Source organism: Cygnus atratus, chromosome 2 (genome assembly GCF_013377495.2).
Source record: "Cygnus atratus isolate AKBS03 ecotype Queensland, Australia chromosome 2, CAtr_DNAZoo_HiC_assembly, whole genome shotgun sequence".
Lineage (NCBI taxonomy): Eukaryota > Metazoa > Chordata > Aves > Anseriformes > Anatidae > Cygnus > Cygnus atratus.
Genome location: NC_066363.1, coordinates 155109163 through 155137111, shown reverse-complemented (window position 1 = coordinate 155137111; position 27949 = coordinate 155109163). Strand labels below are relative to the sequence as shown.

Sequence of the window (27949 nt, the reverse complement as noted above, 5' to 3'; positions counted from 1 at the left end):
AGTAAGACAGTTAATTAAAATTTGCTTTGAGATTCTTGCACATAACATGTTATTTACTTTTTGCCTCTTCTTGTACTTTCCATAATATTATCATTCTGTCCTCAGGCCTAATTAGACATTTTACCTCTCTTAATTACTGCTTTGATCTTGCTTTTAGCAAGTCTTCCTGAAGATGGAGCTCAATGAAGTCATTGGAAACATTCCAATCAATTTCAGTGAGCTTTGCATGAACCCCAAGTGCCAAACAAAATGTAGTAATATGGCTGAAGATTTGTTAAGCAAAATACTTCAAATGTTTATAATGCCTGTTTATATGTGTTGTTTAGGTGATGACCTGAAAAAATCATGTCTGAGGTCCAGGGAACGGTCGAGTTTTCTGTGGAGCTACACAAATTCCATAATGTGGACCTTTTCCAAAGAGGGTGAGTTGATGTTTCCATTAATTTGCAGCTGATTACGGAAGAGTTGTTTACAGAAAACAGTTCAAATCCACAACAGATTGTTTTCTGCCAAATGTAGTTTTATTTCATGCAATCTCCATGGCAGGGAAGGATGTCATTAGGTTTTCATTGCTGTCAAGGAAGGTCAATGTACATTACTTTCACAATAAAGTCAGAGTGACTGACTTGTTTTGGTAATACAATAGTGTAATGCTCCAAATTATTTTAAGCTCTGTTCAGACATAAGCACAACAGATGCTTTAAATGTTTCTGGACTGGTGTTGAGTCTTTGTGCCAAATGATAGCTGCATTGGACTATAGTGAAAACATGTTCATTTTAGGGTAATAAATCCAATGAATATTCTTTTAATTCTTTTACTGAAATTTAAGTGAATTCCACCATTTCAGAGAGGAACATGAATATTCAAATTTGTCTAAAGTTCTAGTTCTAATGGACACGTATTTTCACATCTCTTTAAGTTAGAAGAACATGTACAAATTCTGGTTTACTCAAAATTTTGCCCCTATTCTTTTGCACCACTCTTCCTGATAGCTTTTATAATAACCCAGTGGCTATTAAATGGAGAAGCCTAACCAAACACGAGTTATTGTTCTGCTTGCATGTTGGACCCCACAGCTCTTTTTCTGTGAGGAAAAGATATAATACTGAAATACTTTTTAAGGAGACCAGAAGACCCAGATGGGTAAAAAGAATGGACAACAGTGGGTCTTGTTGAATATTATTTTCTTTCATCTAGGAGGACTGATATATACAGCACACTAGATATTCTCTTTCATGCCTTAGTTTTGTATAGGGGTAGTTCACAGATGATTTGTCCAGCTTCATTTCTACTAACAAAACTACGGAATTGTTTCAGGTATTGTGATGGATTAGTTAAAGCTGTTTCCATCTGGATATAGGCTTTTCATTATTTGTTTTTACTGTGATGAACTATGTGGTAAAGATGCCATGAACATGAATGAAGGAAACATGTCTATATTTTAACAGCTGGCATCTGTCATTCTGTTCAAGCATTCTGACTATAACAAATACTTGTATTTAACAGGGGAAAAAAAAGTATATATTAAAAAAAAAAACAAGCTCTGTGCTTGAGGTGTTTGTTTTATCTGAGTTATAAAAGAAGACTCCTGTGTACTATCATGCTCATTACCTTAGAAGACTAACCTAGCTATACATTTTTAACTTGGCTTCTAGTGGTCAGTGTAATGTATTTGATCCTCCTCATGTTTGAAAATCTGCACTCACATGTGGCTTCAGTAATGCCTTTTTTTTTTTCTTTTTTTCTTTTTTTTTTTTTTCATATGGGCCTGCTCTGGCATTCAGTAATTTCTATAAAATGCTTTCTTTGGCTTTGACAGTCAGATCAAATCTCTGGTGCTAGTACCTAGCACTAACACAGATAATATATTCTAATTAGGGACACTCATGAGTCCCTAATTACCTTACTTTTTTTCCCCACTGGCACTTACCCTGCTTTACTGATTAATTATTCTAAACATAGTACTATAGGTTACACTGCGTTAGTACTGCATATAGTACTATGCACTACTATAGGTTATACTGCATTAATTTTTTTATAGTATTTTTTTTCTATGTATCCTGCATTGCTTATTTGCTTCCTTCTATAGTTTTACTGTTCACATTTCCAATACAATCCTTTACTGCATCTCATATTTGCCAATCAATATCCTCTGGTTGGCTTCATCTACTCTGTGGCCCATAGCACTGCAGAGTATAATGAGAGTATGAAGAAAAGGAGTGAATGAGTTTGCCAAATTTCATTTTAACTTGGGCACAATTTTTATTTTTTCCCTACTGCCATTGTATATATTCACTGTGGACATCTGGGATATCTTGGATTGATGTACAGTCTCTCCAAATGAGAGGGTGGTAGAAGTAATAATAATGGGAACTTTCTACTTAACTAGTGTTTTTCTTCTCTGAGTGCCTTGCAAATTAAGTCAATATCGGCCTGTCTCGCTGAAGGCTAGAAAGGTGATTTGTGAAAGGTTGTCCATCAGGATAGCTGTGGAGCTGAAATGAATCTTAATTTCTGTGGAAACACAATATGCTCTTTTTTTTTTTTCATTGAAGCTTTCAGTACTGTTTCTCACAGTGTTCTTCTGGACAAAATGTCCAGCATACAGCTAGATAAATGCATAATACAATGGGTGAACAATTGGCTGATGTGTTGGACTCAAAGGGTTATAGCAAACAGGGTTACATCAGGCTGGTGGCTGGATTCCCCAGGGCTCCATTTTAGGGCCAGTTCTCTTCAATGTTTTCTTAAAATACGTGGGTGTGGGACTAAAAGGTATACTGAGGAAGTTTGCAGATGATAATAAATTAGCAGGTGCTGTTGACTGTATTGAGGGTAGAGTGGCCTTGCAGAGAGATCTTGACAACCTAGAGGGCTGGGTGATCACCAGTAGCGTGAAATTTAACAAGCAAGTGCCAGATCCTGCACCTGGGACAGGATAATCCTAGATACAGACTAGGGGACAAGAGGCTGGAGAGCAGCCCTGCAGAATGGGATCTGAAGGTTCTGGTTAATGGCAAGCCGAATATGAGCCAAAAGTACGTTCTGGCAGCCAGGAGGGCCAACTGTATCCTGGGGTGCATCAGGTACGGCATTGCTAGCCGGTCAAGGGAAAGGATTGTCCCGTTCTGCTCTGCACTGGTGCGGCCTCACCTCGAATACTGTGTGCAGTTTTGGGCACCACAATACAAGAAAGAGGTAAAACTACTAGAGTGTTCAAAGAAGGGTAAGCAAGATGGTGAAGGATCTAGAGGGGAAGACATTCAGGAATGGCTGAAGTCCCTGGGTTATGAACACTTGGCCTAGAGAAGAGCAGGCCGAGGGGAGGCCTCATGGCGGCCTGCAGCTCCTTCGCGAGGGGACTGGAGGGGCAGACGCTGAGCTCTGCTCTCTGGGGACAGCGACAGGACCCGAGGGCACGGCATGGAGCTGGGACAGGGGAGGGTCAGGCTGGGTGTTAGGGAAAGGTTCTGCACCCAGAGGGTGGTTGGGCACTGGGACAGGCTCCCCAGGGCAGAGATCATGGCACCAAGCTGCCAGAGTTCAAGCAGCATTTGGACAACGCTCTCAGACACATGGTCTGATTTTTATGTGGTTCTGTGTGGAGCCAGGAGTTGGACTCGATGGTCCTTGTGGGTCCCTTCCAACTTGGTATATTCTATGATTCTGTGATTCTTCGTCCTTTACAGAGAGCATGGCTGGGCCAACAGTAAGCCCTTTGGAGAAGAGCACTCCATGCAAATGAAAGCATGAATAAATCATCAAGATTGAGTTAAAGATTCCTGGGAAAATCAACCCTTCAGGAGCTGTTAGGTGCTGGTTAATAATCAAACTTGATTAAGGACATGGTCTGCTGGCCTTAAGCCACAGAGTCAAAGTGCTTTAAAATGTTAGGCTTTATGTAATTGTTCTGGTTCTATTTTTGATTGCTCTGGAATCTATTTTGCATTGTGTAAGCACACAGAGCCAGTTGCCATCTCTTCCTTCCCATGGGAAACTGAAACTCCTTAATCTAACTGAATTCTACCTTGTGAGATTTGGATCGTTGTTTTAGGATCTGAATCTAGTGTTTCTTAACCTGTATGAGTGATTAATATTGAAAAGACGCTCTGATACAAGAGGAACCAGGAGCTTTTGTAAATATTTGTTATGGTTTTATGTGTCTGGCATATGTAACAGAACCTGTCATGAGCAAATTATGTGTTACAGGTAGTTCACTTTGGTCAGTTATTAAATTTATCTTTTTTCTGAAGCATAAACATAACATTTATAGACATCAAAGGATAAATGCGGTAGGTACTGCTGTAGGGGAAGAAAGAACCTTTTCTTTGGTTGAACCAAAGGGTTTGCAGTGATGTTTGATGCCATACTTGTAAAAGTTGAGTAATAAGTTATGCAACTTTTGGGAAAAGAAAAACAAACCAAAACAAAACAAAAAACCTCACATTTTTAAGTTTTCTGTCCTAGTTCTCCCCATCATGTTCCACTTAATAACTGGTGACAGATATTTTCTCTAGTGAAATTAGCTGACTGGTTCTGATTTTTCTTAATAGAGTAGGAAATAAAATTATCCCTGGCTGCCAGAGATCAATTAATTGATTTGTCTGGTTCTGTCAGAAGCAATTCTTCTGCACCTTTTTTCTTACAGCATTTCAAAATCTATTTGATGGATTTCCTAACTTAAAAACAAAAACAAACAAAACCTACCACCAACAACAGAAAAAAATACTGTGTTCACAGGGTAAGTAACTTTTGGAGTCTGAGAGGGAATAGGGGGCACAAAGAAGGTGAAACACTGGCTTCATAATGTTAAGATTCTGGCAATGATGTGTTATAAAACAAGGATCAAGGTAAGTCCTTACCAATCACAGGGCTGAATCAAATGCTTATCAGTCCTTTCACTCCTCAAGTTCAGGTCACAATTTGTAAGTGTCTAACACACTGGTGTTTGTGTGTGTAGAAGGTGGTAATGATAAAAATCAGTGGGAAATAAATTCCGGCTTCTTCTAAAATGAATGCAGCATTACCCTGGGGAACAGACCAGAGGTCTCAGAGTTTCCAGTACCCTGCAAGTATCAGACAAAGAACTCTCATGATTCAGAGCTGCTGAAAAGATAATATTCAGTCTTAGCAGACAAAATCTTAACGTAACAAAGCATCCCTGTTGCCTGCTGGATGGACAGCAGTGTTTCAATGTAAATAACCATGAAATCATCCCCTTCAGAGGCACAGTGCAGCAGTTCCTCTCCTCAGCATCCTGGGGTTCTTCAACTAATCAAGGCCTTTCCTGTCATGATGGATACCTGGAAAATACACATCATGGTTGGAGGTTCAGACCTCATTTCCTGGAGTCTTTGAGGTACAGTGTCAGGATATACAAAAAAAAAATAAAAATATAGAGTACAGAGACAGATCTTGATACTTTGTTCCTGATGATATTCATTTCTTCAAACTTCCAACCTGTAATGAAATATAAATCACTTTTGGATTGTAAATATTTCATTTTGAATGTACTTACCTAATTCATTTAAGATGCATGGATTCTTTTTAATATAAATGAAGTAAAAGAAGGAAAAAAAAAAAAAGGAAAAGAAGAGAGCTAACAGGCATGCCAAAGTGAAGCATTTCTGGAATAATGATTGCTGTGTCTTGGAACAGATATATTGACAGAACTGACTTTTTTCTTGGCATGAAGACATTATTTCTATGACTCTTGAACAGACCTTCACTCTAAGGCAGCAGATTCTTCCCAAAATAAAGGACTCAGGTATAAGAAGGCAATGACTGTCTACATAGTCATACAGTGACAGATATGAACCTGCTGCACTGAACTGACAGGACTGAAACCAGTGGAGGTTTGAACCACAGGAGGTTTCATCACCTTATGAGGAAGAACTTCTTCATGGTAAGGGTGACACAGCACTGCTGCTCAGAGAGGTTGTGGAGTCTCCTTCTCTGGAGATACTCAAAACCTGCCTGGATGCCATCCTGTGTAACATGCTTTAGGTGACCCTGCTTGAGCAGTGGGGTTGGACTAGGCGATCTTTGGAGGTCTCTTCCAACCTCAACCACTCTGTGATTCTGTGATTCAGTGCAGCACGAACCTGTACTTATGAAAGCAGCTGAGGTGCAGGTGCTCAGTTAGCTAAATGTCAATGTGTGTAGCAAATGCCCAACTTCTGGAGAATAATATATGATTAGTTACTTTCATGACTGTTGGTCAAGACAGTTCTCTCATCTGGTTATCTTTAACTTTAAGGCACCCCATGCTTACTGAAGAGAGCTGGGTTCTCCAGTGCCAGTGGTAGGGGGAAAAGATTGAATCCAAATAGGGTGAAATATAACATATTTATAACAAATTTTTAACAATATTTATAACAAATTTTTAACAACATTTATAGCAAATATAACAGAATGTTTTGCAGATGAGGAGCATCTTCTCAACAAACTCTCAAGTAAGCAATATATATTGCAATTTTTGCAGAGGTCAAAGCTCTCGGAGAGAATGGACACTCCCCAGGAGCCCAGGTGGTCACTGCCAAGCTGGAAAGAGGAGTCTCTGCTTCAAGCCTCCCTGCAGCGGCCTCTTCAGCTGCATGGGGTGTGCCTCCCCCAGGGGTGGTTTTGCTGTGGGGAGGACACAGAGGAGCAATTCCCACTGCCCACGGAGCAGCATCTTCTCCACGGCCAGCATGCTTAGCTCTGGGGCATGTGGCAAGCAGGGTGTCAGTCAGTCATCTTTGTAGCCACCATCATCATCATTGGTGTGGGGCTGGAAATCCCTCCTGTGCATGCTTGCCACAGGGATGGTGGTCAGGAGGTGCATGACAGCTGTCTTCAAGGCATGGGTGGCAAAGTTGCCGCCTACCAGGATACAGACACAGAGCTGCAGATGTCTGAGGTGGAAGGTATGCCGAGCATGCCTAGCTGTTTCCTGAAGAAGTGCATCTCTGGCACAGCACAGCTCTGTGGCCACCTCGTGCTGCTGCTAACGATGGTCTCTGCCTACTCGAAGGTCAGGAAGGTGTCGGAGTTGTCCTGCTTTACCCCAAGCATGATCTCGATGGAGAGGGTTTCGTTGGAGGCGTTGGTCAGCCTGAGCTTGCAGAAGCACGTGGAGGGCAGCACTGTTAGCTGCAGTTGGGACAATTGGGGCATAGCCACCCAGGCTTCTGTCACCAGCTCCTGGAACCACTTTGCAGTTTTCTGCACATCCAAGTAGGAGCCGCTGCAGAGGGTGTCCAGGAGGTTTGGGTCCTGATGTCTCAGCTCGTCCTCAGGACGGTGGAGGAAGCACACCATGTCCCCCAGCAGCCGCTCCCGTGTGCACATGCACTGCAGCTCCATGCGGAGGCAGGAGTTCCTGGCCAGCATCTCTCCTTCGGTGCCCAGCTCCAGGTGGAAGGCATGCCCAGGGGGTGGGTTCAGGGGCACGAGCAGGTGGTAGATGGTGTCATTCTCAGTGGGACTGAAGGTGTTGCCCACTCCAATGGGTGGCTGCAGCTGCGGCATGAACTTACTCCTGGGAAGCATCTGGCAGACGCAAAGAAGCTTGTCCACCAGTTCCTCCACGAGCTTGCATGTTTCTTCCAGGTTCCTTACTGGCCACTGCAGGTACCCATTGACAAATCTGCAGGCATCCAAAATGTCATTGGGGCCTTCCTCAGTGTCATCGTCCTCCTTGCTTCCGAAGATGCCCTTCTCGTTTCTGCTGCTCAGCTCCCAGCACAATTTTATGACCATGCGGCAGAGCACAAAGAACAAGACAAGCTCTCCGGTCAGGGCCCAGAACTGCCAGTGCTGCAGCACAGATAGGAGCAGGGCTCCCACATGCGCCCAGCTGTGCTCCCGGTCCCTCTGCTCCATTTCCAGCAGCAGCTGCATCATGCGCGCTTGCAGCTCCTCTGCATGCTGCCGCATGTGCTCATTTGTAGCTGCATCTAGTTCTTCGCCGACCTTCTGTGGGCTACGGATTAAACCCAGGAATGTCAGAGCGAAGAAAATCGCTGAAACCATGGTCTGAAAGAGTTGAGAGAGAAGCGGATCGGTGGGGCTGGGTGGGAGCTCTCTGGAGGCTGACGGAGCTGGGGCAGGAGCCGCAGGCCCCTGGGGTCAGGTAGGAGCCCCAGCACTGGCCCAGCCCAGCCTTCCCCCTGCTGCTTCACTCACCTCACTGATGGCTCAGGCCAAACTGCAGCAGTGCTGCCTGCCGCTGCCCTAAAAGCAGCCCCCGCATTGTGACACATCCTCTGTGGTGTCATCTGCCACAGGCCCCCTGGCCCTGCCCTCAGTCCCCACACAGGCCCTGGTGTTGCCTGAGTGCTGGAGCTCCTCGGGCTCCCTTTGCATGGCCTGTGGGAGCCCCCCAGTCCATCTGTGGAAAGAAATTTGGGTGATGCAGCCTGTGGACGCTGTGCTCATCGTGTGCCACCTGGAGAGATGGGTCGGCTCCCTTGGTTCTGGCCTCGGTGCCTCCATGGCAGTGGCGGCTGGGTGCTGGTGGCCATGCCGGTGGTGGGATGGGGCCTCTCCCTGGCCGGGTCTGTGTGCCTGCAGTGCCAGCGCAGTGCTTCGGAGGAGACATTTCTGAACGGGGACGAGGCTGTGCGGGAGGGGAGGTGCCCGGTGCTGCAGGAAGCTCATTCCTCCCGTGCCTGCCTGTGAGGAAAAATCTCAATGTTTTTTTCAGACAGGATCTTCTGTGAAGCTATTTTATTCGCGATGGCAATGTTGAGCGTCCTGCATGCAGGAGTGCCCAGTGAAAGCCTACCATAACCTTATATACCCTATTTGCGGGACCTCTCTCAATTATTTTTCAGCGGTCTTGGGAATCTGGAGAGGTCCCAGCTGACTGGAAGCTGGCAAATGCTGTGCCAGTTTTCAAGGAGGGCAAGAAAGAAGACCCTGGCAACTACAGGCCTGTCAGTCTCATGTCAGTGCCTGGTAAAATTATGGAGAAAATTATCCTGAGAGTTACTGAAGCTCAGCTGGGGGACAGTGCAGTCATAGGTCCCAGCCAACATGGGTTCACGAGGGGTAGGTCCTGTTTAACAAACTTGATTCCCTTTTATGATAAGATCGTCCATCAAGGGAAGATGGGAAGACAAGGGATTGTCCCGCTCTGCTCTGCGCTCGTGTGGCCTCACCTCAAGTACTGTGTGCAGTTCTGGGCACCACAGTACAAAAAGGACATGAAACTGTTGGAGAGTGTCCAGAGAATGGCTACTAAGATGGTGAAGGGCCTAGAGGGGAAGATGTATGAGGAGCGGCTGAGGTCACTTGGCCTGTTCAGCCTGGAAAAGAGAAGGCTGAGGGGAGACCTCATCGTGGCCTACAGCTTCCTCATGAGGGGGAGTGGAGGGGCAGGCACCGATCTATTCTCTATTCAGATATAAGGGGCCTGGACAGACAGTACTCAGGACTGAGATAATGTTTCACCAGCTAAAGAACCTTTGTGTGTCCTTTCTGAATGCAGACAGAGTACAATGATAAGAACTGTGCCTTGCCTTCTGGAGCTCCTTCTTCTGTGCTCTTCTGTGGTCAGCTCCCTTTGTGTCTTTACCACCATTTTTGTGCAATGTTTGCAGATTATACAATTAACCAGATGGCGTAAAATCAGGTGACAACATTTTGCAGAGAATATGAAAATCCATCTGTTCCCTATCTGTGTCACACTACAGTGGTTCAATGAGTAACTGAAAAAGGAGACACGAACCTAAAGACACAAGTTAGCAGTTAGAGAACGATTTCTTGTAGAGTAAGGCTCTCTATCCTTTTGTGAGAGATGTTTGTATCCATAGCTGGTCTGTCTGTCCAGCAGCTTAGCACTGTCCCAAGGCAGCTTGCTGAAAATAACCAGGGTCAATAATACGTGTTACTGATACTTCTTACTATCTCTGTTTGCACAGGAGATACCCTCTCACACTGATGTATTAATACCAATTATTCTGGGCTGCAGAATGTCTTCTTTAGGGAATTACCACTGCTGCAAAGCGCTGCACATTATCTCCTCAGCCACACAGGTTACTGTCAACAAGTTGGACACTGCATCATATAGGAAGCCAGTGCAGAAAGCAGATGATAACCTACTTTCTATTTTCAGAGCTCTTTGCAGCAAGTGACTAGAATCTACATAAAGGTTCTTTAGCTCAGGATTGACCATGATGCACAGCATTTTTTTTTATTTTTATTTTTTTTTAATTATTATTATTATTACTTTTAATCAGAGTAAAACTTTGCATCAGAAATGGAAAATACATCTATGTGAAGTATGATCCCCTCTCTGGGACATGACTGGAGCAGTGCAATGAACCCTTACGGGACAGGGGATCATCTCCAAGGGTCAGGCAGTGTACAGCTGATCTGCCATCTCTGACAGAAGCATGCAATACATACAAGGCGTGTGTGTGCACAGAGTATAGAGTTAAAATAGGAAAAGCTCTACTGCTCAAGTTTTTCCCCAAAGGGAGAGAATAACAGGCAAATTTTATGACAGACATCAGTCTTGTTGGAAGCACTGCTGAGCATTGCTCAGATATTAGTGATGAGTATCATATAAGAATCGCATAATGATAATGGAAAGAAAAGTTTGTCAGCTGGTGTGTTTATCTACATCTTTGTAAATAAAGAAGGATATGATGTTTAGACAAAGACAGTACCATAGCAGAATGGACACTTTGTAATGGTCTTTTCAGCTACTGGTTTTGATAGATGGATAAAATAACATAAATATCTACATCTCAAAAAATACAAGATATCCACTGTTCTTCCACTCCCCGTTTTCAAGACTGCTAACCACTCAGGAAGTCAATTTAAACCATGTGGCATTTTATGTTATTCAGGCTTCCATAACCTTCTGCACAACCATTGGCATTAGTAGGAGTCTCTCCACTGGCTTGTTGGATTATGTCTTTGCTGATTTAGAGGCTGGCAAGCAATGCATCTCTGAAACTCATGCCTCTAAAGAAGATTCTTTGTGATACCTAATATTAAGCAAGGAGTAAGGAAGATTTCTATGCCAGTTTGTAACCGAGCCTTTGGCAATGTCTGTGCTTTCGATGCAGGTCTTACATTTATTTTTAAAGCTGTGTTTCCTGGAGTCAGGCAATTAGAGAAGAAACTTGTAATATTATTGCAATATTTAAAATTAACCTGCTAATGCTTATGACTGGTCTGAAAACCATGGAAGGTGGTATGCCTCCCCCAGATAGTTTCATATTCACTCATATTTAAAATAGATATTTTTAAAACTAAGTCTAGGTTCCATTTACCTGTTAAACAACCTTTGATGGTAATTAGTGCTACCAGAGTAGAAGGCAGGTGTTTTTCTTGCATGTCTTTTTTTTTTTTTTTTTCCTGACTAGCTGTTGTAATTCGTTGACCAAAGAATAAACCTTTGCTCCCTTAAAAGCTGGATACTATCTCTTCTAAGGAAAGCAAATAGCACCCAATTCCAAGTGACATTTACATTGCTCCTTTGATGACTTTCTGAGTGAATTATGTCAGGAAGCAGCTTCAACTTCACCTAACATGATTTACATTTATAGAGAGAAACGCTTCAAATGTTGACTGCAGTTACTAATTCATAGAGCTACAGATGGAACAGTGGCTACCACTGGGAGTCACTTGGCTCTGTGTTATATGTGCATGTGTAGGGGAAAGGAGTCCAAGCCCACAGGCTTGGGAAAAGATAAATGTGTATGTGCTGCAACGTTTTATTACTTAAGAACAAATTAAGCGAGACATTTTTAAAGCATTGAACTTAACTAGAACAAGCCAGAAACATGACAGCAGCATAGGCAGTGTCAATGCAACTATTCTAAACAAGAGAACGAGTGCCAGAATTTTCTGAATGAACAGCTCTGGTAATAAAATAACTATGAGATGCTTCAAAGAAACACTGTGTTCCTTGTATGCAGTTTTTAAGGAATGGGAAGTTATCCTCCAAGTTTTCATGTGAGGGTGTGTTGTAGCTCTTTTGGCACTTTTCCTTTCAAAAGCACTTTGCAAACAGCAACTAATTGAGGCAGATGAAGTTGTCTGTGTTCAGAATGTGTTCTCACATTGTTACACATTGTGCATATCCCTAGAGAAAGCGTGGCATAATCATCACCAGCAAATCTAGTCTTTAAATATAGTACAAGCTGTTGAGAGAACAGCTAGACCTGATCTCTTCCTACGGTTCTTGCTTACAAGGGAAAAAAAAAAATCCTATGAGGATAGTCAAGCACTGGAGCTAGCTATCCAGAGAGGCTGCAGAATCTCTCTCCTTGGAGGTTTCAAGACCTGACTGGACATGTCCCTGAGCAATCTAGTCTGAATTCAGTGTTGATTCTGCTTTGGGCAGGTGCTGGGCTGGAGGTCTCTCAGGGTCCCTTCCATCTTGAATGATTCCCCAAGTCTAGGATGAGTGTGGCCATGATTTTACTTAGAATTGAAGAACTGGAAGAGCTCAACTTTGAGCAACTTCCCTCTGCATCACGCAGTTTCAGTCCATGCAGCAGACACTACTTTGTAGTGATTTACTGTCAGCACCATGGTCCCAGTAATCATATAGCTGTTTAGACTGCAGCACAGAACAGGCTGATTTGACTAACATTAGAAAGTGATTTTAGCTAAGAAATGCAGTTTGCAAATAAGATTTAAGTTCTTCTTCTCTTCTGTATGCGATACTCTACTCCTTAAGCCTTGATGTTTCTGAGTCCTCACCATCTCGTGTCACATCCTGGAGAAGCCCAATTCCAATGCTGCACTTAATGCCCTGTGATTCTTCCTGATATCTTTCAGCACAAATACTCAGTGGATAAAACAATTAGACCTGAATGTGTGAATGAAGAGCGCAGGTATCTCTAGAAGACTGAAGAATGAAAAGCAACCATTTATTGTATAATGTCTATTGGTTCAAGCAGACATTCACCTTAAAGACATGGCTTTAGTCTGCTAAATGAAAGTCTTTGCTTCATTGAATTTAAAGCTTAATCAACTTTCTAAGGATAATCAAAGCCACTCTGTGATATTTAAGATCTATGCTTGCAGATATATTTTTATTTTATGAATTGGTTTCACAAAAATGGGCAAAGCACTGTCCAATTAAACACCAAGAGCTTTGAAAAAAATCTCATGATGGTCAATTGTTAATGTTATAGGTGATGGAATGAGCTGTCTTCCAATTACTGATTAGCATTAAACATTGTCTGAATCCCAGAAGTTTCATTTTAGTTTATTCTCCTGTTTTTAACTATATTTCCCCCCAAGATTTTCATCTAACATGACACCTTGCATTTTATTTCCTAAGAGATTGGATTCCATTTGTTTGCATGACATTCCTCTCGGCTATCACTGTCTATATGATATATTTTAATGTTTGTCTTCCAAGAGAAAGCAGTATGCCTTTTCTGTCTGTATCGTTACCTCTTGACTTCTGAATCTTCCTGGTGTGTACAAAGCTTCCACGTGGGTAGCCAGAATATCTATACCAAACTGTGCTCTGCATAAGTATCATCACCTTTTATCCTTGGATCACAAATCACATTACAACCTTCACTTATCCTTCAAAATGTCTTTTGGAAGTTCTAGTTATTTGTATTTTACAGATGGAAAAAAGCTGATACAACTCCAATAGAAAGAATAGCATCAGAAAGAAAGTTAGGAAGTGAATATATTGATTCACTAGATTATGCTTTTTTTTTCTTTTTTTTTTTTCTAATACCTGTGAGTCAATGGAGGCCAATTTGCTGCGTGTCATGCAATGTGTCCTTTTAAGTCATTTGTTTTAATGACTAATCATCATTCTAGCATTCATGACCAAGAAGAATCAGCTGCTATCCCATGTGTGAAAGGTGATTGAAGTAAAGTCAGCACACTCTTCCTCACCATACGACTCAGCTGGTTCTTGTTGTGCTACATGGGCATCAAATGGGAGCAGAACAAGTGTTGAATCTGGCCCATATGGATTGAAGAGTGATAAGATGACATTTGGAATTCTCATAAACTCTCAAATTATTATAGCATTTCTGGGCTCTCCAACATGTGTTTGTTTTAAATAACCATGTTGTCCAGAAATTTCCTTCTGATATTGCACATGCTTGGCTTCAACTCTGTCTTAAGGACTGCTGAGATCTAGATGTGTAAAATTTCACATCACCATTCACATCACCATGGTTGAAGAAAAAAAAAATCAGTATTTTCTCTCACTTTTATGTCACTAACTTAGTTCCTGCTCCATGCCCATCTTTTTCAAAGAGAAAGCACTACATAATGGGTAGGAGAAGTGGGTTCAGCTCTATTTCTTTGCACTCTATTTGAAGAAATCCTGTCTTTTGGCAATACTGCCTGCACACTTCTCCACAGTCTTGTAAAATGCATTTTAATGCAACTATTCCAAACCCAAATGATCTTTGACTGTTACTATTTTCTGGAGTGAGTGATGAGTTCAGGAAATTTCTTGAGATGGGTCTGAACAGCCTTTTAGTCCTTCAGTTTTTATCTACAAACATGGGAGTAGTAGTAATTTTTCAGAAGATTGTTCTCAACAGTAACAGTATACAATCATGAATGCTCAGATGGTGTGGTAATAGAAAACATTATTGTGCATGGGGGAGTGTCTCTGACTTCTATTTTCCAGGTATTTTTGTATTCTGCTTAAAACATCCCAAAGTCTATTTTTCAGAAGGGAAAATTGTACCCTACCTCCAAATCAGATGCTCTTTAGATGGCTTTGGTGAGGAAGCCAAATCATTACTCTTTTTTGACACTTCATCCTTTAGAGTTGCCTTGAGGTAATAACTGCTTGTGTAACTGGATAGTTTAATTCTATGGATGCAATCAAACTATATGTGTATACTGCAGACAAGGTGCACTTGAGCTGCAATGAAAAAAACAATTGGCCTTTGTCCTTGCTTTAATGGAGTTGACTATACAGTGTGTCTGGATGGGGAGATCTTTTTAGCACTTTAATTACTTAATGTGCTTGCTGCAGCAAAAGTACATTAACAAATGCAGATCAATTTCTGCCATCAATCCACGTCCACTCTGTTACTTCAGATTCATTATTTTGTGGGGATAACATCTGCCAAGAAAAGGCATTACAAATAAAATGCATCTGAAAAATGAACTGTTCTTTAGTAATCTCTTGTTCCCATTTGGTTATGCAAAATAAATCTTTATAATGATGTCCTGCAACAAATGAGAAGTCAGTTTATAATGTGACTGTTTGATGTCTGCAGCCAGCCAACAACAAAAATGCTGAACATGCTGTGTATTTTTAATTAATTTTGTGATTCTTTGCTGACTAGTTTAGCATATACTCTTCAGGTAGATATTGCCAGGACTCACATGTCCTCATAAGATAAAATTTGTGAAGCAGTGGAGAGAAATAGTTTGATGAAGCAGACCTACTAGAGTTTGAGAAAAGTTACTGGATGTGAAGTTTCTCAGACAAGAGCAGCCCTGGCTTGCTCAACCACTGGATAGGGAAAGAAGTTTGAACCCCTTAAAAAACATACTGAACTCAAACTCCTACTTTTGGCAATGGGCACAATATGTAAGCATTTTAATTTTAGTAAAGAGATCATTTCATTTAGGTCATTAGATCAAATTACCAGTTTGAGATGGATAAAAGCATTTAGGGCTGAACAATATGTTCAGATAAAGAAAATACACCACTGCACCTCTAGTTTGTGGAGATATTGAAAAGCTAAATACACTGGTACGTTTTAGAGAATAAAATAGTAGGGAAAGTTTCAGAGAATAAATGAAGAGGAGATTTGTAAACATTGAAAACTAAATTTTTGAATCTAATTGAGTTGACAATTTTTGTTTCCTTACTTAAAGCTCTTTACTTAAATACCTTACTTAAATACCCTTTTCTGAAGGGATTCCCGAGAATTCTTGGTGTCTGATACATGCTGAAACTCAAAAATGAATTAAAATTGCGCTGTAAGTCACAGCAGGCAACCAGCTTTCCCATTAGTTTGTGAGCCAGTGGTTGCCAAACGATATAGATGCATATGATCTTCTAGCAGATCTAAGCAACAGTACCTTGCCATCTGGTATCATGGAAACTCTGTCTTTTATTACCACGATAGCACTTTTGATCACATTTGTACTTTTTTCCAAGTAGAAAAAATGCTATTGGAAATAGTTAAATGTTGTTGCCATCTTTGTTAACTTGCCCTATGCCTGTAATAATGTGGCATCACAGTAAGAAGGAAAACAATCAAGAGTACTTGTTCTTTGTGCTGCAGAAATTATTGTATGTAATTTCAGATAGCATGCAAATAATGTAAGTTTTTGGAAATTCCTTCTCCATGGCTTAACTGAGTTCCTGTAACAGTTCTGTGTATTAACATTTAACTTCCATAACTTCAAAAATTTTGTAGCTGATAAGATTGTCAGCTTATAAGATATGACGGTGATTTGAGTAGTCTCTTGAATAGTCCATTTTGACTATAGGAACACTTGAATTCTGATCTCAAAGTTGTATTGTCTTAACTATCTTTTGAGTTTTTTTGTTTTGTTTTGTTTTCTGAAAAATCAGACTGTTTTCCACCTCCACTATGCTCTATGATTTGGAGCTCAGTGTCTCCGTTTCAGTACCCACCAGGACAGTGTGACAAAGTTTACTGCTACATGTCCTATCTGATAAAAATGGTGTCAATCTAAACACATATTGGCCTATTTGTCGAGTTGGTAAGATCTGTCTGAGGATCTAACATTCATGCCATTTGGACATCTGTCTTTGTTCTCTCTATTTCACAAGATAGTACGGTATTTTCAATGTGAATGTACTTTCCTTTTGCAAGGTTTGTTGACTACAGCCCTATATACATCATCTTATCAAAGGCTTTGTGTCCTACATCCTGACTCTGCTTTCCTTTGTCAACATTTTCAATGAACTTCGAAAAAAAAATAAATCTGTTTTCTTACTCAAATTTTTGCACCTAGCTTGCTTTCATAGTCTTTTCAGCTGATGGCTGCAATTTTTAACATGCTGATATATCTTTCTGCCAGTAAGAAGGATTAAAAATTGTCTCCTTCTCAGTTCCTAATGTTTCTTTCCTTCAAAGCCATCCTGGGTTATTCTTGACCAGTTCCACTGCTTCTCGACTTTCCAGAAACTAGTTGATGGTCAAGCCTATATCCTACCTACAGATGGACATTTTGCTTTTGGGATGGTCCAACCCAAAGACATGCCTGGTGTCAGATAACCTCCTGTATTTTACATGATTCTCTGCTATCCATAGTAGTGAGAGAGGAAGTACACTAAATTCTGGCACTGGATGTTACAGCAAAGATTAATGATAGTCAGGAATATGGTTAAAGAGAGTCAGTGAGGTTTTAATTCTCTAATGTAGAAGAACAACTTAGGTTTTTGGAGAGAAGAAGAATAATCAGGTTAGGATCACTTAATCAATGTCTGTCTTCTGTACTCTTGTGGTGCTCCTGGTGTGGAGAGATTATTCTTAAGATTGGTCTGTTGCCAGAATCAGTGCCTAGATGAAATTAACATTTATTCCACTATAATGAAGCGTCAAGTTTATAGATTGAAGCACCACCTGAGATTCTCTTTAGACTTGCCTGTGATAGAAGGTTGAGGAGTCCTGGTTGTTCCCGTTGGAGGATCTCATGTTTGATAAAAGAATTAACATATCTGTCATTAGTATCTTAAATGTTGGCATTAAAAAAAATCTACAAAGGGTCTTGTGTCTGATGGTGTTTAGTGTTACCATACCAAATATTTAGCTACTTTGCTTTCTAGATTGGAATTTACAAGTCCAGTTTAGGCTAATTTATAACATAGTGAACAGAGGAAACTAGTGAGTGACTGTATTCTCAAACAGGATGAAAGGTTAGAGACAAAAGGACATGTAGCTCCGTGGCCCACTAACTGGGTGAATTCACTTATGTCAGTGGAGTCCTCAGATTCCTTTCTTGCTTCTCCTAATGCCTATTATACAATGCTGATCTGAGATCCAATTAATATTTTTATTCGATGAAAACAGGAACAGCCTCAGCAGGAATGAAAACAATACCATATGGATAAGCATAGAAAAGATAAATGACACAGATGATCTCAGACATGGGAGGGAACTGGACTGGGCTGTGTGGTGAGTTAGGTTACAAAATAAGTGCATAGAAGTGTGTCAGCACTCTCTTCTGTACAGACTTTGGTTGAACAGGTATGGTATTGAAGAGTATTTGATTTGTGGACCCTGATGGAAAGTGTAGGTTTCACTTCTAGCTATTTAGGAGATAAGTTCTGTTCATACCAAGAGCATATTTGCAACCATCTTGGAGACATTACTAATGTAAGCTTAAGGAGCTACAATCTCTAGGCATTTCCAGGACTTCGTGACAGCTCAGGTGTACATATCATTTGTCTCTGCCCTTGTGTAGCTCATGTTTTCTCTGCTTCTATTTTGTCTTCTGTAAAAAAAAAAAATTATTCTGGGAGAAAAATTACGAAACAATTTTTTGCGAATTCTTACATGATTAACATTCTGAGGATTAGCTCAAAAATAAGGTCAAAGCTTTCGCAGAGGCGGCAGATTCATGAGGCAGTTGGGAATGAAGAGTCTATTCACCTCCCTGTACAGAGTTTCTGTAAAAGAGCGAGGACTTATGTTGACAAAAACATTCTGAAGAGAAATTACAATGCAGTTGTTAATGCTGCATCCATTCCACAGAAAACAAGATTTGCATCTCTAGAGCTGTCAGGTTTGTGCCAGCACCGAGTGTACTTTTAGAAGAGAGTATTCATCTTTCTTGGAAGAGGGGGAAAAGTCCCATCAGTGCTGCCAATGGTTCAGTGAGAAAAAATAGGTAAATTTGGGTAAAATCCCACATTTAGCAATTAGTTTTATTTGTGTGTGGAGTGAGTGGGTGGAAATAGAAATGACCCATTTCCTGAGAAAGAGTAAGGAAGAAAATCTGGTGCAAAAAGTAAAAATGAGAAAAATAAGGAGAAAGGAATGAAGAAGACGAGGAGAAGGAGGAGGAGAAGGATTTCTTTATGGGGCTTTCATTTGGTCATCCCTAGTCCTGGTGTGGGGGAAATGTATCTGTAAGAATATACGTAAAGTCTCTCTATTTGCATCTACAGTAGACAGGTTTACTTTGAAGTTAAGTACTATGGCTCTCCTTTCATTTTATTCATTGCAGGAGTCATAGCCGTTATATATATATATATAGCACATGGGAAGTGGAACAATCAAGCATCACAACAATAAACTGCAACACGGCACTATGGGAAAATGGGTGAACTGAAATGAGAGAGTCCTGGTCAATGCACCAAATTCAGGAGAGAAATGCTGTAGTGATCGGTGTTTTATAAGATGGAGGATCCATACAGTGGTTATATGAAGTTACAGCAGGGCTGATTATGACAGCTGAGTCTGGAAGAGCTCATGTTGGAGTCTCTTTGTCTGGTCATTCCAATGATCAGTTTCTTGATATGTCAGTTGAAACAGTGCTTCTGGGAAAAGGAAAGCTGAGGAGTCACCATAACACAGTGTAGTGAGTGCTCATTCCAAGGTGTTGGCACCATGCCTGCAGGGCCTCCATGGGCAGAGGACGGGGCTGCCCCGTGATGGACCCAACCAGCTCCAGTTGTCTCCAACAGCCCCGTGGCAGGGCCCAGCTGAGCCCAGCCCCAAGCTGGTGGCGCCTCAGGGAAAACAGATTTCGGAAAGGGCAGAGCGGGCACAGGCCGAGGAGGAGGCCCAGGGCGAGGGAGAAGCAGCAGAGGGCCCAGGCCCCAGGAGGAGGAGGGCAGGAGGGGCTCCAGGCCCACAGGCAGCAGGGATTCCCCGGCAGCCCTGCAGAGCGTCTGGCACTTTGCTGAGATCAGACCACCACAGGCAGGTCCAGGTTTTGCTCAATATGGAGTTTTATTAGATTGCTCTACCGGTGTGTGTTCTCTGGCCGAAGCTGAGTGAAGCTGGAAGTCCTATGGTTTTCCTGTAACTGTAACTACAAGTTCAGTTGTGATATCTCCTAATTTTTCTTATCTTATTATCTTTATATTGTTCTAGTTGGTCTAATAAGGTTGCAATCTCTCTTTCTTTCGTCACAAGTGCATCCTGTTCTGCCTCTAACTTTTCCTTCAGCACTTGATCAGAGCTGCCTTCTGTAGTTACGTCATGCCCTGTATCATCCAATTTAAACTGTAGAACAGAGATCTGAATCAGGTTATGGTACTGTTCCTTTGCAATGCTTCTTCATTTTGTTTTAATTCTGTTTCCACTTTCTTAATTTCTTGTGGTTGTGGTTTGAAGTAGCTTGCAGGCTTTGAGAATTTAATACCTCTTTTCTCCAGTTCTTGTATGTGTGCCACCAGTTTTTCTATTTCTTTATCACAAGCTGTAAATTCTGGATGGTTTTGGTCCTTTTCTAATAACAGCTTATTGTAATCATCCATCTTTGCTCTTTTTTTTTTTTTTTTTTTTTTCCTGCTTGCAAGATTCTACCTCATACTCTCTGGGCACTACACAAGCCTTTGATGTTACTGTAAGTTTTAAATGTTCTTCCAGATCCCTGCTGAAAACCATCACATTCATTTTTCCTTTCTGTAGCTTACTCATCCATCAACTGCCAATGTTTTTTAAGTTGCTTTTCAAGGACTAGAATTCACCGGTTTACATGTAAAACCTCCAATAATTGCTTAGCCAGGTCCTGCTTACTGCACAGTTGTACTTCAGGTTCTCTATCAATTTTCTTCTTTTTTTTTTTTTTTTTTTGAGAGTGAAAGCTCAAATGGTCCTTTCCTGCCTGACACTGAACTGTTACTTTTTCCTTTGCGAAAACTTCCACTCTCAGTCCTAGAAGGTATTTATAACAGAAAGAAAGGGGCTGTGTTAATTCTTTTACAGTTTTATGGCACATCACTTTGTGTTTATTGTCTTACATAGTTCTACAAGTTATATGAAACTAATTGAAAAACAATCCTCTGTTTGTACAAACACTGTACACTGTTCCATGTTTGACTCACTAAAACTTGGAAAGTCTCTGCATCTCCTAGTTGTTGTGTGAGTGTTCATTTCTGATTCTGTGCTGAGATCTTTAATCTTTTAGAACAAGAAATGCTGCCTTTGTGTGTGTGTGCTTTATTTCTTTAGCTGCATTGTGTATGACACAGTCATGTTCTAATCTGTGGTTACAAGCCATAGGTGTTACTCTCACAAAAAAATGCTGTCTTTCTGAGCAAAGAACAATATTTGGAGAAGAGATGAACCACTGCAACCCCATTTTGGAGGAGAAAGTTAAGTTGTAATGAATTTTAGGTACCAGGCCACAAAAGAGAATAGATTGAAATTCCTCTCACAAACCCACCTCAGACATCTTAGGAAGTGGGTCAGAGGCTTTCCATTGATTCTTGTAAAGGAAAATGCTGCTTCTACAATCCTTTTTTTTTTTCCTTTCTTTTCCTCTTTTCATTCCCTTAGTGCCTTCAAAGAAATTGGAAATTCAAAATTATTTTTCAATAAGTTACAAAATTACCAATCTTCCTTTTATGAAGATATAGTTGAGAAGTCACGTGAGTAACAGGTTTTCAAATCAAGGGGTATATGTGGGTTCTCTTAGATTATACTGTTTTTAAGAACTTGCCCAGGTGTTCTAGGCCACAAAATGTAATGCATTTATAACCTGCAATGCATGAGAGCATTATCACCAACAAAAACAAACACAGCTTCATTTCAGTGGAAAACACTGACAAAGTGGTCAAATCGAACCATTGACCACAACTCTTTGAATGTGGCCATCTAGCCAATTCGTTATCCACCAAGTAGTCCACCCTTCAAATCCCCATCTTTCCAGTTTAGAGCCAAGGATGTTGTGGGGGACTGTGTCAAAGGCCTTACAGAAGTTCAGTTACTCTTCCCTTGTCCACTGATGTAGTCACTCCGTTATGATTCACTGTGTGTCAGATCACTCTTCATCTCCACTTTGCTCATGTCCCAGACTTCCTTCTTTTGGAAGTCAGCTCAGGGGCAATGGATGGAAGATGCTCAGGTTTTGTATTCATTTGGAATTGGACAATTGCCAGGCTGTGCATGAGCTGAAAATCTCTCCTTGGTCTGCTGGGTTAGATGTACCCATTATGTCCCCAATGAGTCTGCATCTCTGTTTCAAGGTCACTTTGGCTTTCCGTCTTCTGGGAAGGTGTGAGAATCAAAATGGGAAACGATTTGTACAATTTTTAAAGGAGCAGCCTCTGAGAAGCCATTTCCTGGCTATCATTTTCTGTTGTCTCCTGTTTCCAAGAGTGGGATCCAAAACTCAACAAAATTTAGTGTAAATAATGCCTCCAAATCTAAATACTTGTATATTCATTTCAGTCTACAAACATTGCAGAAACACTTTAGAACTCTCATGAGACACCATGTTTGTCTGGCTGTGCATCTTATGCTAATGAAAAAGCTGTAACATAAAAGTTTGAATTAAGAAAGAAAAGAATGACCTTCAGTAATATTCAGCTCCTTTTATATCTATTAAATAATTTCTATAAGTGCTTCTTGTTGGCACCCACAGCAGTTAAGGATTGCATACCTCTGTAAGATTATTGAAGTGTAAGATTTTTTCAGATGCTTCAGTTACAAGAGCACAAAATCTCTTCTTCTCTAGCTCTCATATAATTTAAAAATGGATTGAAAAATGTTACTACTTGACTATGAAACCAAATTAAGCCATGTTTCCCAGGTTTCTCATTGCCTTTGAGAAAAGGATGTAAGTGTCATATCCTTACTGGGGTTCTAATTTTCTGCCCTTTACTTTGCCTGCCTCTCTTTGCCTGTCTCTTTCATTTTACTCTGCTGTTCACTATTCTACTACCTACTCCTCTTCACCCCTGCTTTGCTATGCTGCCTGAAAGTAAAGGGCAGATTGCTTTAAGAGTATGGATACAGGACCAAATAAAAGGCAGCACTGCTACCTTGGTGAGCATAAAAGGCCAAGAGCCCCTGAGGTGAGCATAAAAGGAGATATAAAGAGTGCTGGTTGGTGTAATTGTCAGAGAGCTGCAGGGATGCAAGGGCTGGAGCTTTTATGGCCCGTAGGGTTGCAAGTTTCTGCAGTGAAGAGATATCTGATGAAGCTAGAAGTATAAAAATTATCCAGGTTGTGGTTTACCTGGATCCAAATGAAAGCCTCGCCTCAAAGGCATCAAGTGCCTAGTGTAGGCTCTGATTCAGTAACACACTGAAGTATGGAAGCTGTTCTGTTAAGTTTAATGCTTTTTTGCCAAAAGGTGTATATTTTTCCACATCGCATTCAGAGCATTCAGCTTTGAAGAGCTTCCAGCCCTAATTCTTGAGCTCTAAACATACCTATCTGTGTTTGATCCTGGTACATGCTAGGCATCTTCAGCAAGGTGCTGAGACCCCTCACACATAGTGTTTGCTTGGGTGATAATCACACAAATATTTGTTAGGTTTGTAGAGCTTGACACCATTTATTGTTAGAACAGGATTTTCTATTAAAATAAAAAATCTGAAAGGTTGGCTGCCAAATGTTTACAATTGGAGAATTTCCTCTTATTGCATGCCTCCTTGTGTCTGCATGCTACAGCCTCCTTGTAGGTGGGCAGTTTGCTTTCAGTAGACCAACTATGCATTCTAGCAAGTCAAGGGCTATAATAGTTACTGTACTGCAAGGAGGGTATGGATTCCACTTCTTTCCCTATTAATTTTAGATCTACCTTCGTCAAAAGCTAAAGAGCCTGGGGATAAATCTGCAGTGAGAATCGTGGAAACCTGATGTGATAAATGAAGTCTGGATCGGAGTGCCGTAGTTGCGTTTGATTAACCTGCTGTTGTGGGCATTACGGAGGAAGCTCCCTGACAGACCTGTCACCTTGTTCAGTGTTTGTGTAAGACTGAGGAAAGCCTTCCTCTTGACACTTCCAACAGCCATTTTTATGCTTCCAAAATGAGAAGTTTTTTTTAGGCAGGAGCCCTGAGCTGTCCACGTTGTTCCTTCTGCTGACAAAAAAAGTTGGAAGGAAATGCTGATGGTGGGAAGGGTGATGGCAGTTGAGAAGAACGACCTACTGCTCACTGGTAGCTCCTCTGTGACACGTTCTCACTCCTGTATTTTGAGGCTCTAAAGCACCGTGCTAGGAGCCTGTGGTAGAGGTGGTCACACAGGTTTCTTGAAATACCATTTAATTGAGAAAGCAGCCTGACTGATGTTTGTAGGTATGTGTAGGTTCACAGGAAATATCCAACAAATGAAATGTTTGGAAATAAGCTTGCAGTTTCACTTCAAAGCTTACATCTGAGTTGTATGCATTTTTAATCACTTAAGAATGCAACAGAATAGGTATTATTTTCCCCTCTTTACAGTAGTGCATTTAATATAATTAAGAAAAGCTTTAAGGTCATCCATCTTTTATTCTTTTCTGAGTGGATGTACTTCTAGCTCCTGTTACAATGGAGCGTCACGTCCAAATGTCACTGTTTGCATGTGATTCTTTGTGGTGTAGTAACAAACTTTTTGGTTGTAACATGAAACATTCTCCCCTCATATGCAGAGAAAAATATTTTTGCAATTCGAAACCTTTTGGTTTTGTTGCACTCAGCACCCCCCCACACCCAGAACCCTCTCGGCCGCCCCTTCCTCCTCACCCAGGGCCCCGCTCCAGCGGGGGCCCTGCCCCGGGCTGCAGCCCTTCAGGAACACCCTGCTCCCACGGGGGCTCCCCACGGCCGCAGCTCCCTCAGGAAATGTCCCCCTGCTGCGGCGTGAGCCCTCCCCGGGCTGCAGGGTGGAGATCTGCTCCAGCGGGGGCTCTGCAGGGCTGCCGGGGAATCCCTGCTGCCTGTGGGCCTGGAGCCCCTCCTGCCCTCCTCCTCCTGGGGCCTGGGCCCTCTGCTGCTTCTCCCTCGCCCTGGGCCTCCTCCTTGGCCTGTGCCCCCTCTGCCCTTTCCGAAATCTGTTTTCCCTGAGGCGCTGCCAGCTTGGGGCTGGACTCAGCTGGGCCCTGCCATGGGGCCATTGGAGCCACCACAGAGGCCCTGCAGCCTCTGGCCAGTACCTGGGCCTGGACATTCATTTCAGTATCATTGTTTGTTAGCGGGCTCCTGTTCACCTTTGATGATTAATGCATATTTTATACGCATTATTTTGTACTGACATGCGTGTTCCAGTCAGCAACATCCAGAGCCGCTTTGAGCCCTGTTGTGCTGGTGTACTTTGGATGCTGATCATGGAAGAACTTGCTGACGAACTGCTTCTGTGGAGATGTTTGTGAACCACGCACACTGGCTGCTGTTTAGCATAAAGAGATCTAAGAATTTGTCCTATTTTGTGGTTGTATTGTAGGGCTTCCTTATGTCTATGCTTTTTGCAAACCATCTTATGCAGCAATATGATTCTTCCCCTCCCCACCCCCACGCCCGAGTTTCATCTCCCGGTATCTGTCTAGGAAATAATAGTTTGTAGTTTGGTTCTTTAATTGTTTGAAGTCCAATGTGCTGTGTTTCTCTGGAAATCATTGTCAATAATCACAGTTGTTTAATCTAACCCACAGAAACTTCTTGAATATGCAGCAGGTAGCTCTCAGAGGGTAACACACTTTTTATTCCTCTTCTGGGAATCATCAACACAAGACAAAAAGGTCTGCTAATATGCTAATATTGCCAGAGAAAGAATGTATATTCCTTCCAGCAGGAAAAACAAACAAACAAAAAAAACAAACAAAAAACAACTCCCTTTATAGCCAATGAAGTAACTTCTTGGATAGAGATTTGAGGTCTCTTCTCATGCTGTTCTTAGGAAGTTTTTTCCTCACTGTTTTCCAAAACAGTGTATTGCTTTGGCTCCCCTGCAGCAGCAGTTTGATAGGGTTTTGCTGACAGGAACTGCTGGAGGGCAACTCCGACACACTGGTCTGAGGAGCAACAGAATCTCAAGGCTGAGTGACAGGGCTCAGCCTACAGTTGTTTTGTTTACAGTATGTACTAGCTTAAGGGTTGTTTATTAAAACACAGCCTAAAACGGAATGAAATGTTAAGCCTTGGAGTTTGTCAGATAGAATTCATAGCAAGCAGAAGCTATTTAGTTTCGTAATTCTCTGGCTCCTGTGGCAGTGGTACTGAGCCAATCTTTTCACTTTCCATTCTGCAGGAATGAATAGGGAGGAGCAGCCTAGTCTATCAGGGCTGCTGGTGGGAGTGATCTGGCTTGGTAGGGTGATGCATCAATACTATCCAACAAATTGCTTCTCTCAGACTAGTCATCCCCAATCCCATTTTCATTGTCTAGTCTCTGTAATGCCACTGCTGGGCAATGGCTCAGGAAGGCAATTACACAGTAGCTTGTAGGACTAGATGGGAGCTGAGGTGTTCTAGCATTGATCAGAGAGGAGGAAGCAAAGGGGTGAGTCCAAGCATTAGTAATAAGGCTGGTATCAGCCTTCTCCACGGATCTGTTCCTCTTCTGTTTTGTTGTAAATCCTTTGGAATTAGGCACTGCCCTGTGTTCTGGTTAGATTACTAGAGATGGCATGATGACCTATCTGAAACAAAAATATTTGATTCTCATAAAACTAAATATTTCCACTGTGAATTTGAGTACAATAGTAATAATTAACAGACAGTTAAAAAAAAATAAAAATCAAACCAAAAAAAACCACCATCCAAACAAACAAACAAACCCCCCAACCCCCCCCCCCAAACCTGAACCTTGCCTGAGCATTAAGTGAGCAGTTAACATCTAAGAGTGATGTTGGTGCTCCTTAGAGGAGGTCTGACCATCACAGAGCTGGGAGGCTGAAAGGTGCTGGTAGCTTTGCCTTTTGAAAGGGGGAGGCAAGGGGTGGCTGCGTAACCCAACACAACCATTAGTGGAGTCAGGCTCCTGGGGGAGGTTTTAACGTCAGTGCCCTAGGTGAGTCAGTACAGGTCATCAAGGATTAATGAGTGTCCAGGCATAGAAAAACAAAGTTAACATTCAAATTAACAATGATTTTAAAGACGAGCAGTTCACAAATGACCAGTGGAGATGCCGATGGCAAATTCATTGCTACTAGGGTGACCTGTGCAGGCTGTCTCATAGGAGAGATGGAACTTGGTGGTACAGGCTGCCTACGTAAATAACATCAGTCCTGCAAACGAGAAGGATCCGTGTCCTATAAATTATTCAGAAATTAACTGAGCTTCCCCTAAAAATAAATTGGCTTTTTTCATCCCTGACTCTGCTAGGAGGCTGTTTCATAGTCTTGCTCCTTTGCCAGCTACAACTTCATATATCTAAATTGCATTTATTCATGGGCAGTTATACGTGGTTGCTCTTATGCCAATGTTGTACTTTCTTGTACCTCACTCTCCTTCTTCCTTCCTGATGTTTTTCCTTTCAGTGTATTTATAGATAGAGAGGGGATCTGATTGCTCTGTGTTTTGCTGAGTTGTGTGCCAAGTTCCTTTAGTTCTTTTTTTTTTTTTGAAATCAGCTTGCTGTTTCCTCATCTTCCCTTCACAGGACCTGTTCCACATTATCCGACAATTTTCCATGGTCTCCCTACTTTACTGAAGTCTAAATAAGCTTTTCTGCGCTGTTCTTGTTTAAAAACATAAAACAACCAACCAACCAACCAAACAAAAACACCCAACACAGTAACAACAACAAAAAGCGCACACACACAAAAAGCAACAGCAGCTGTTTACTCAAAGAGAGGTACCACCTAGCCTAACTCTAATGAGCCAGACACAGCCTGTGGATTGGATGTTGGATTAGATTATTAGATTGGATGTTAGGAAAAGGCTCTTCACTGAGAGTGGGCGGGCACTGGAACAGGCTCCCCAGGGAAACGGTCATGGCACCGAGCCTGCTGGAGCCATGAGTTGGACTAGATAGTCCTTGTGGGTCCCTTCCAACTCAGGATATTCCATAATTTTGTGATTGCATTTGTAGCAAAACAATAATTTTATTGCAATTTCTTATTTATTTCTT

At 41.7% G+C, this 27949-nt stretch overlaps 1 protein-coding gene across 1 annotated transcript in view; it reads left to right on the top strand.

Annotated features, from left to right (window-relative positions):
• The first annotated feature begins 345 nt into the window (after nt 1-345).
• The window catches only part of FAM135B (family with sequence similarity 135 member B), a 141728-nt gene continuing 114124 nt past the window's right edge, over nt 346-27949 (top strand). The window contains exon 1 of the mRNA XM_035561690.1: nt 346-422. Within this exon, the coding sequence (XP_035417583.1) occupies nt 346-422 (77 nt within the window). The remainder of the gene's footprint in view (nt 423-27949) is intronic.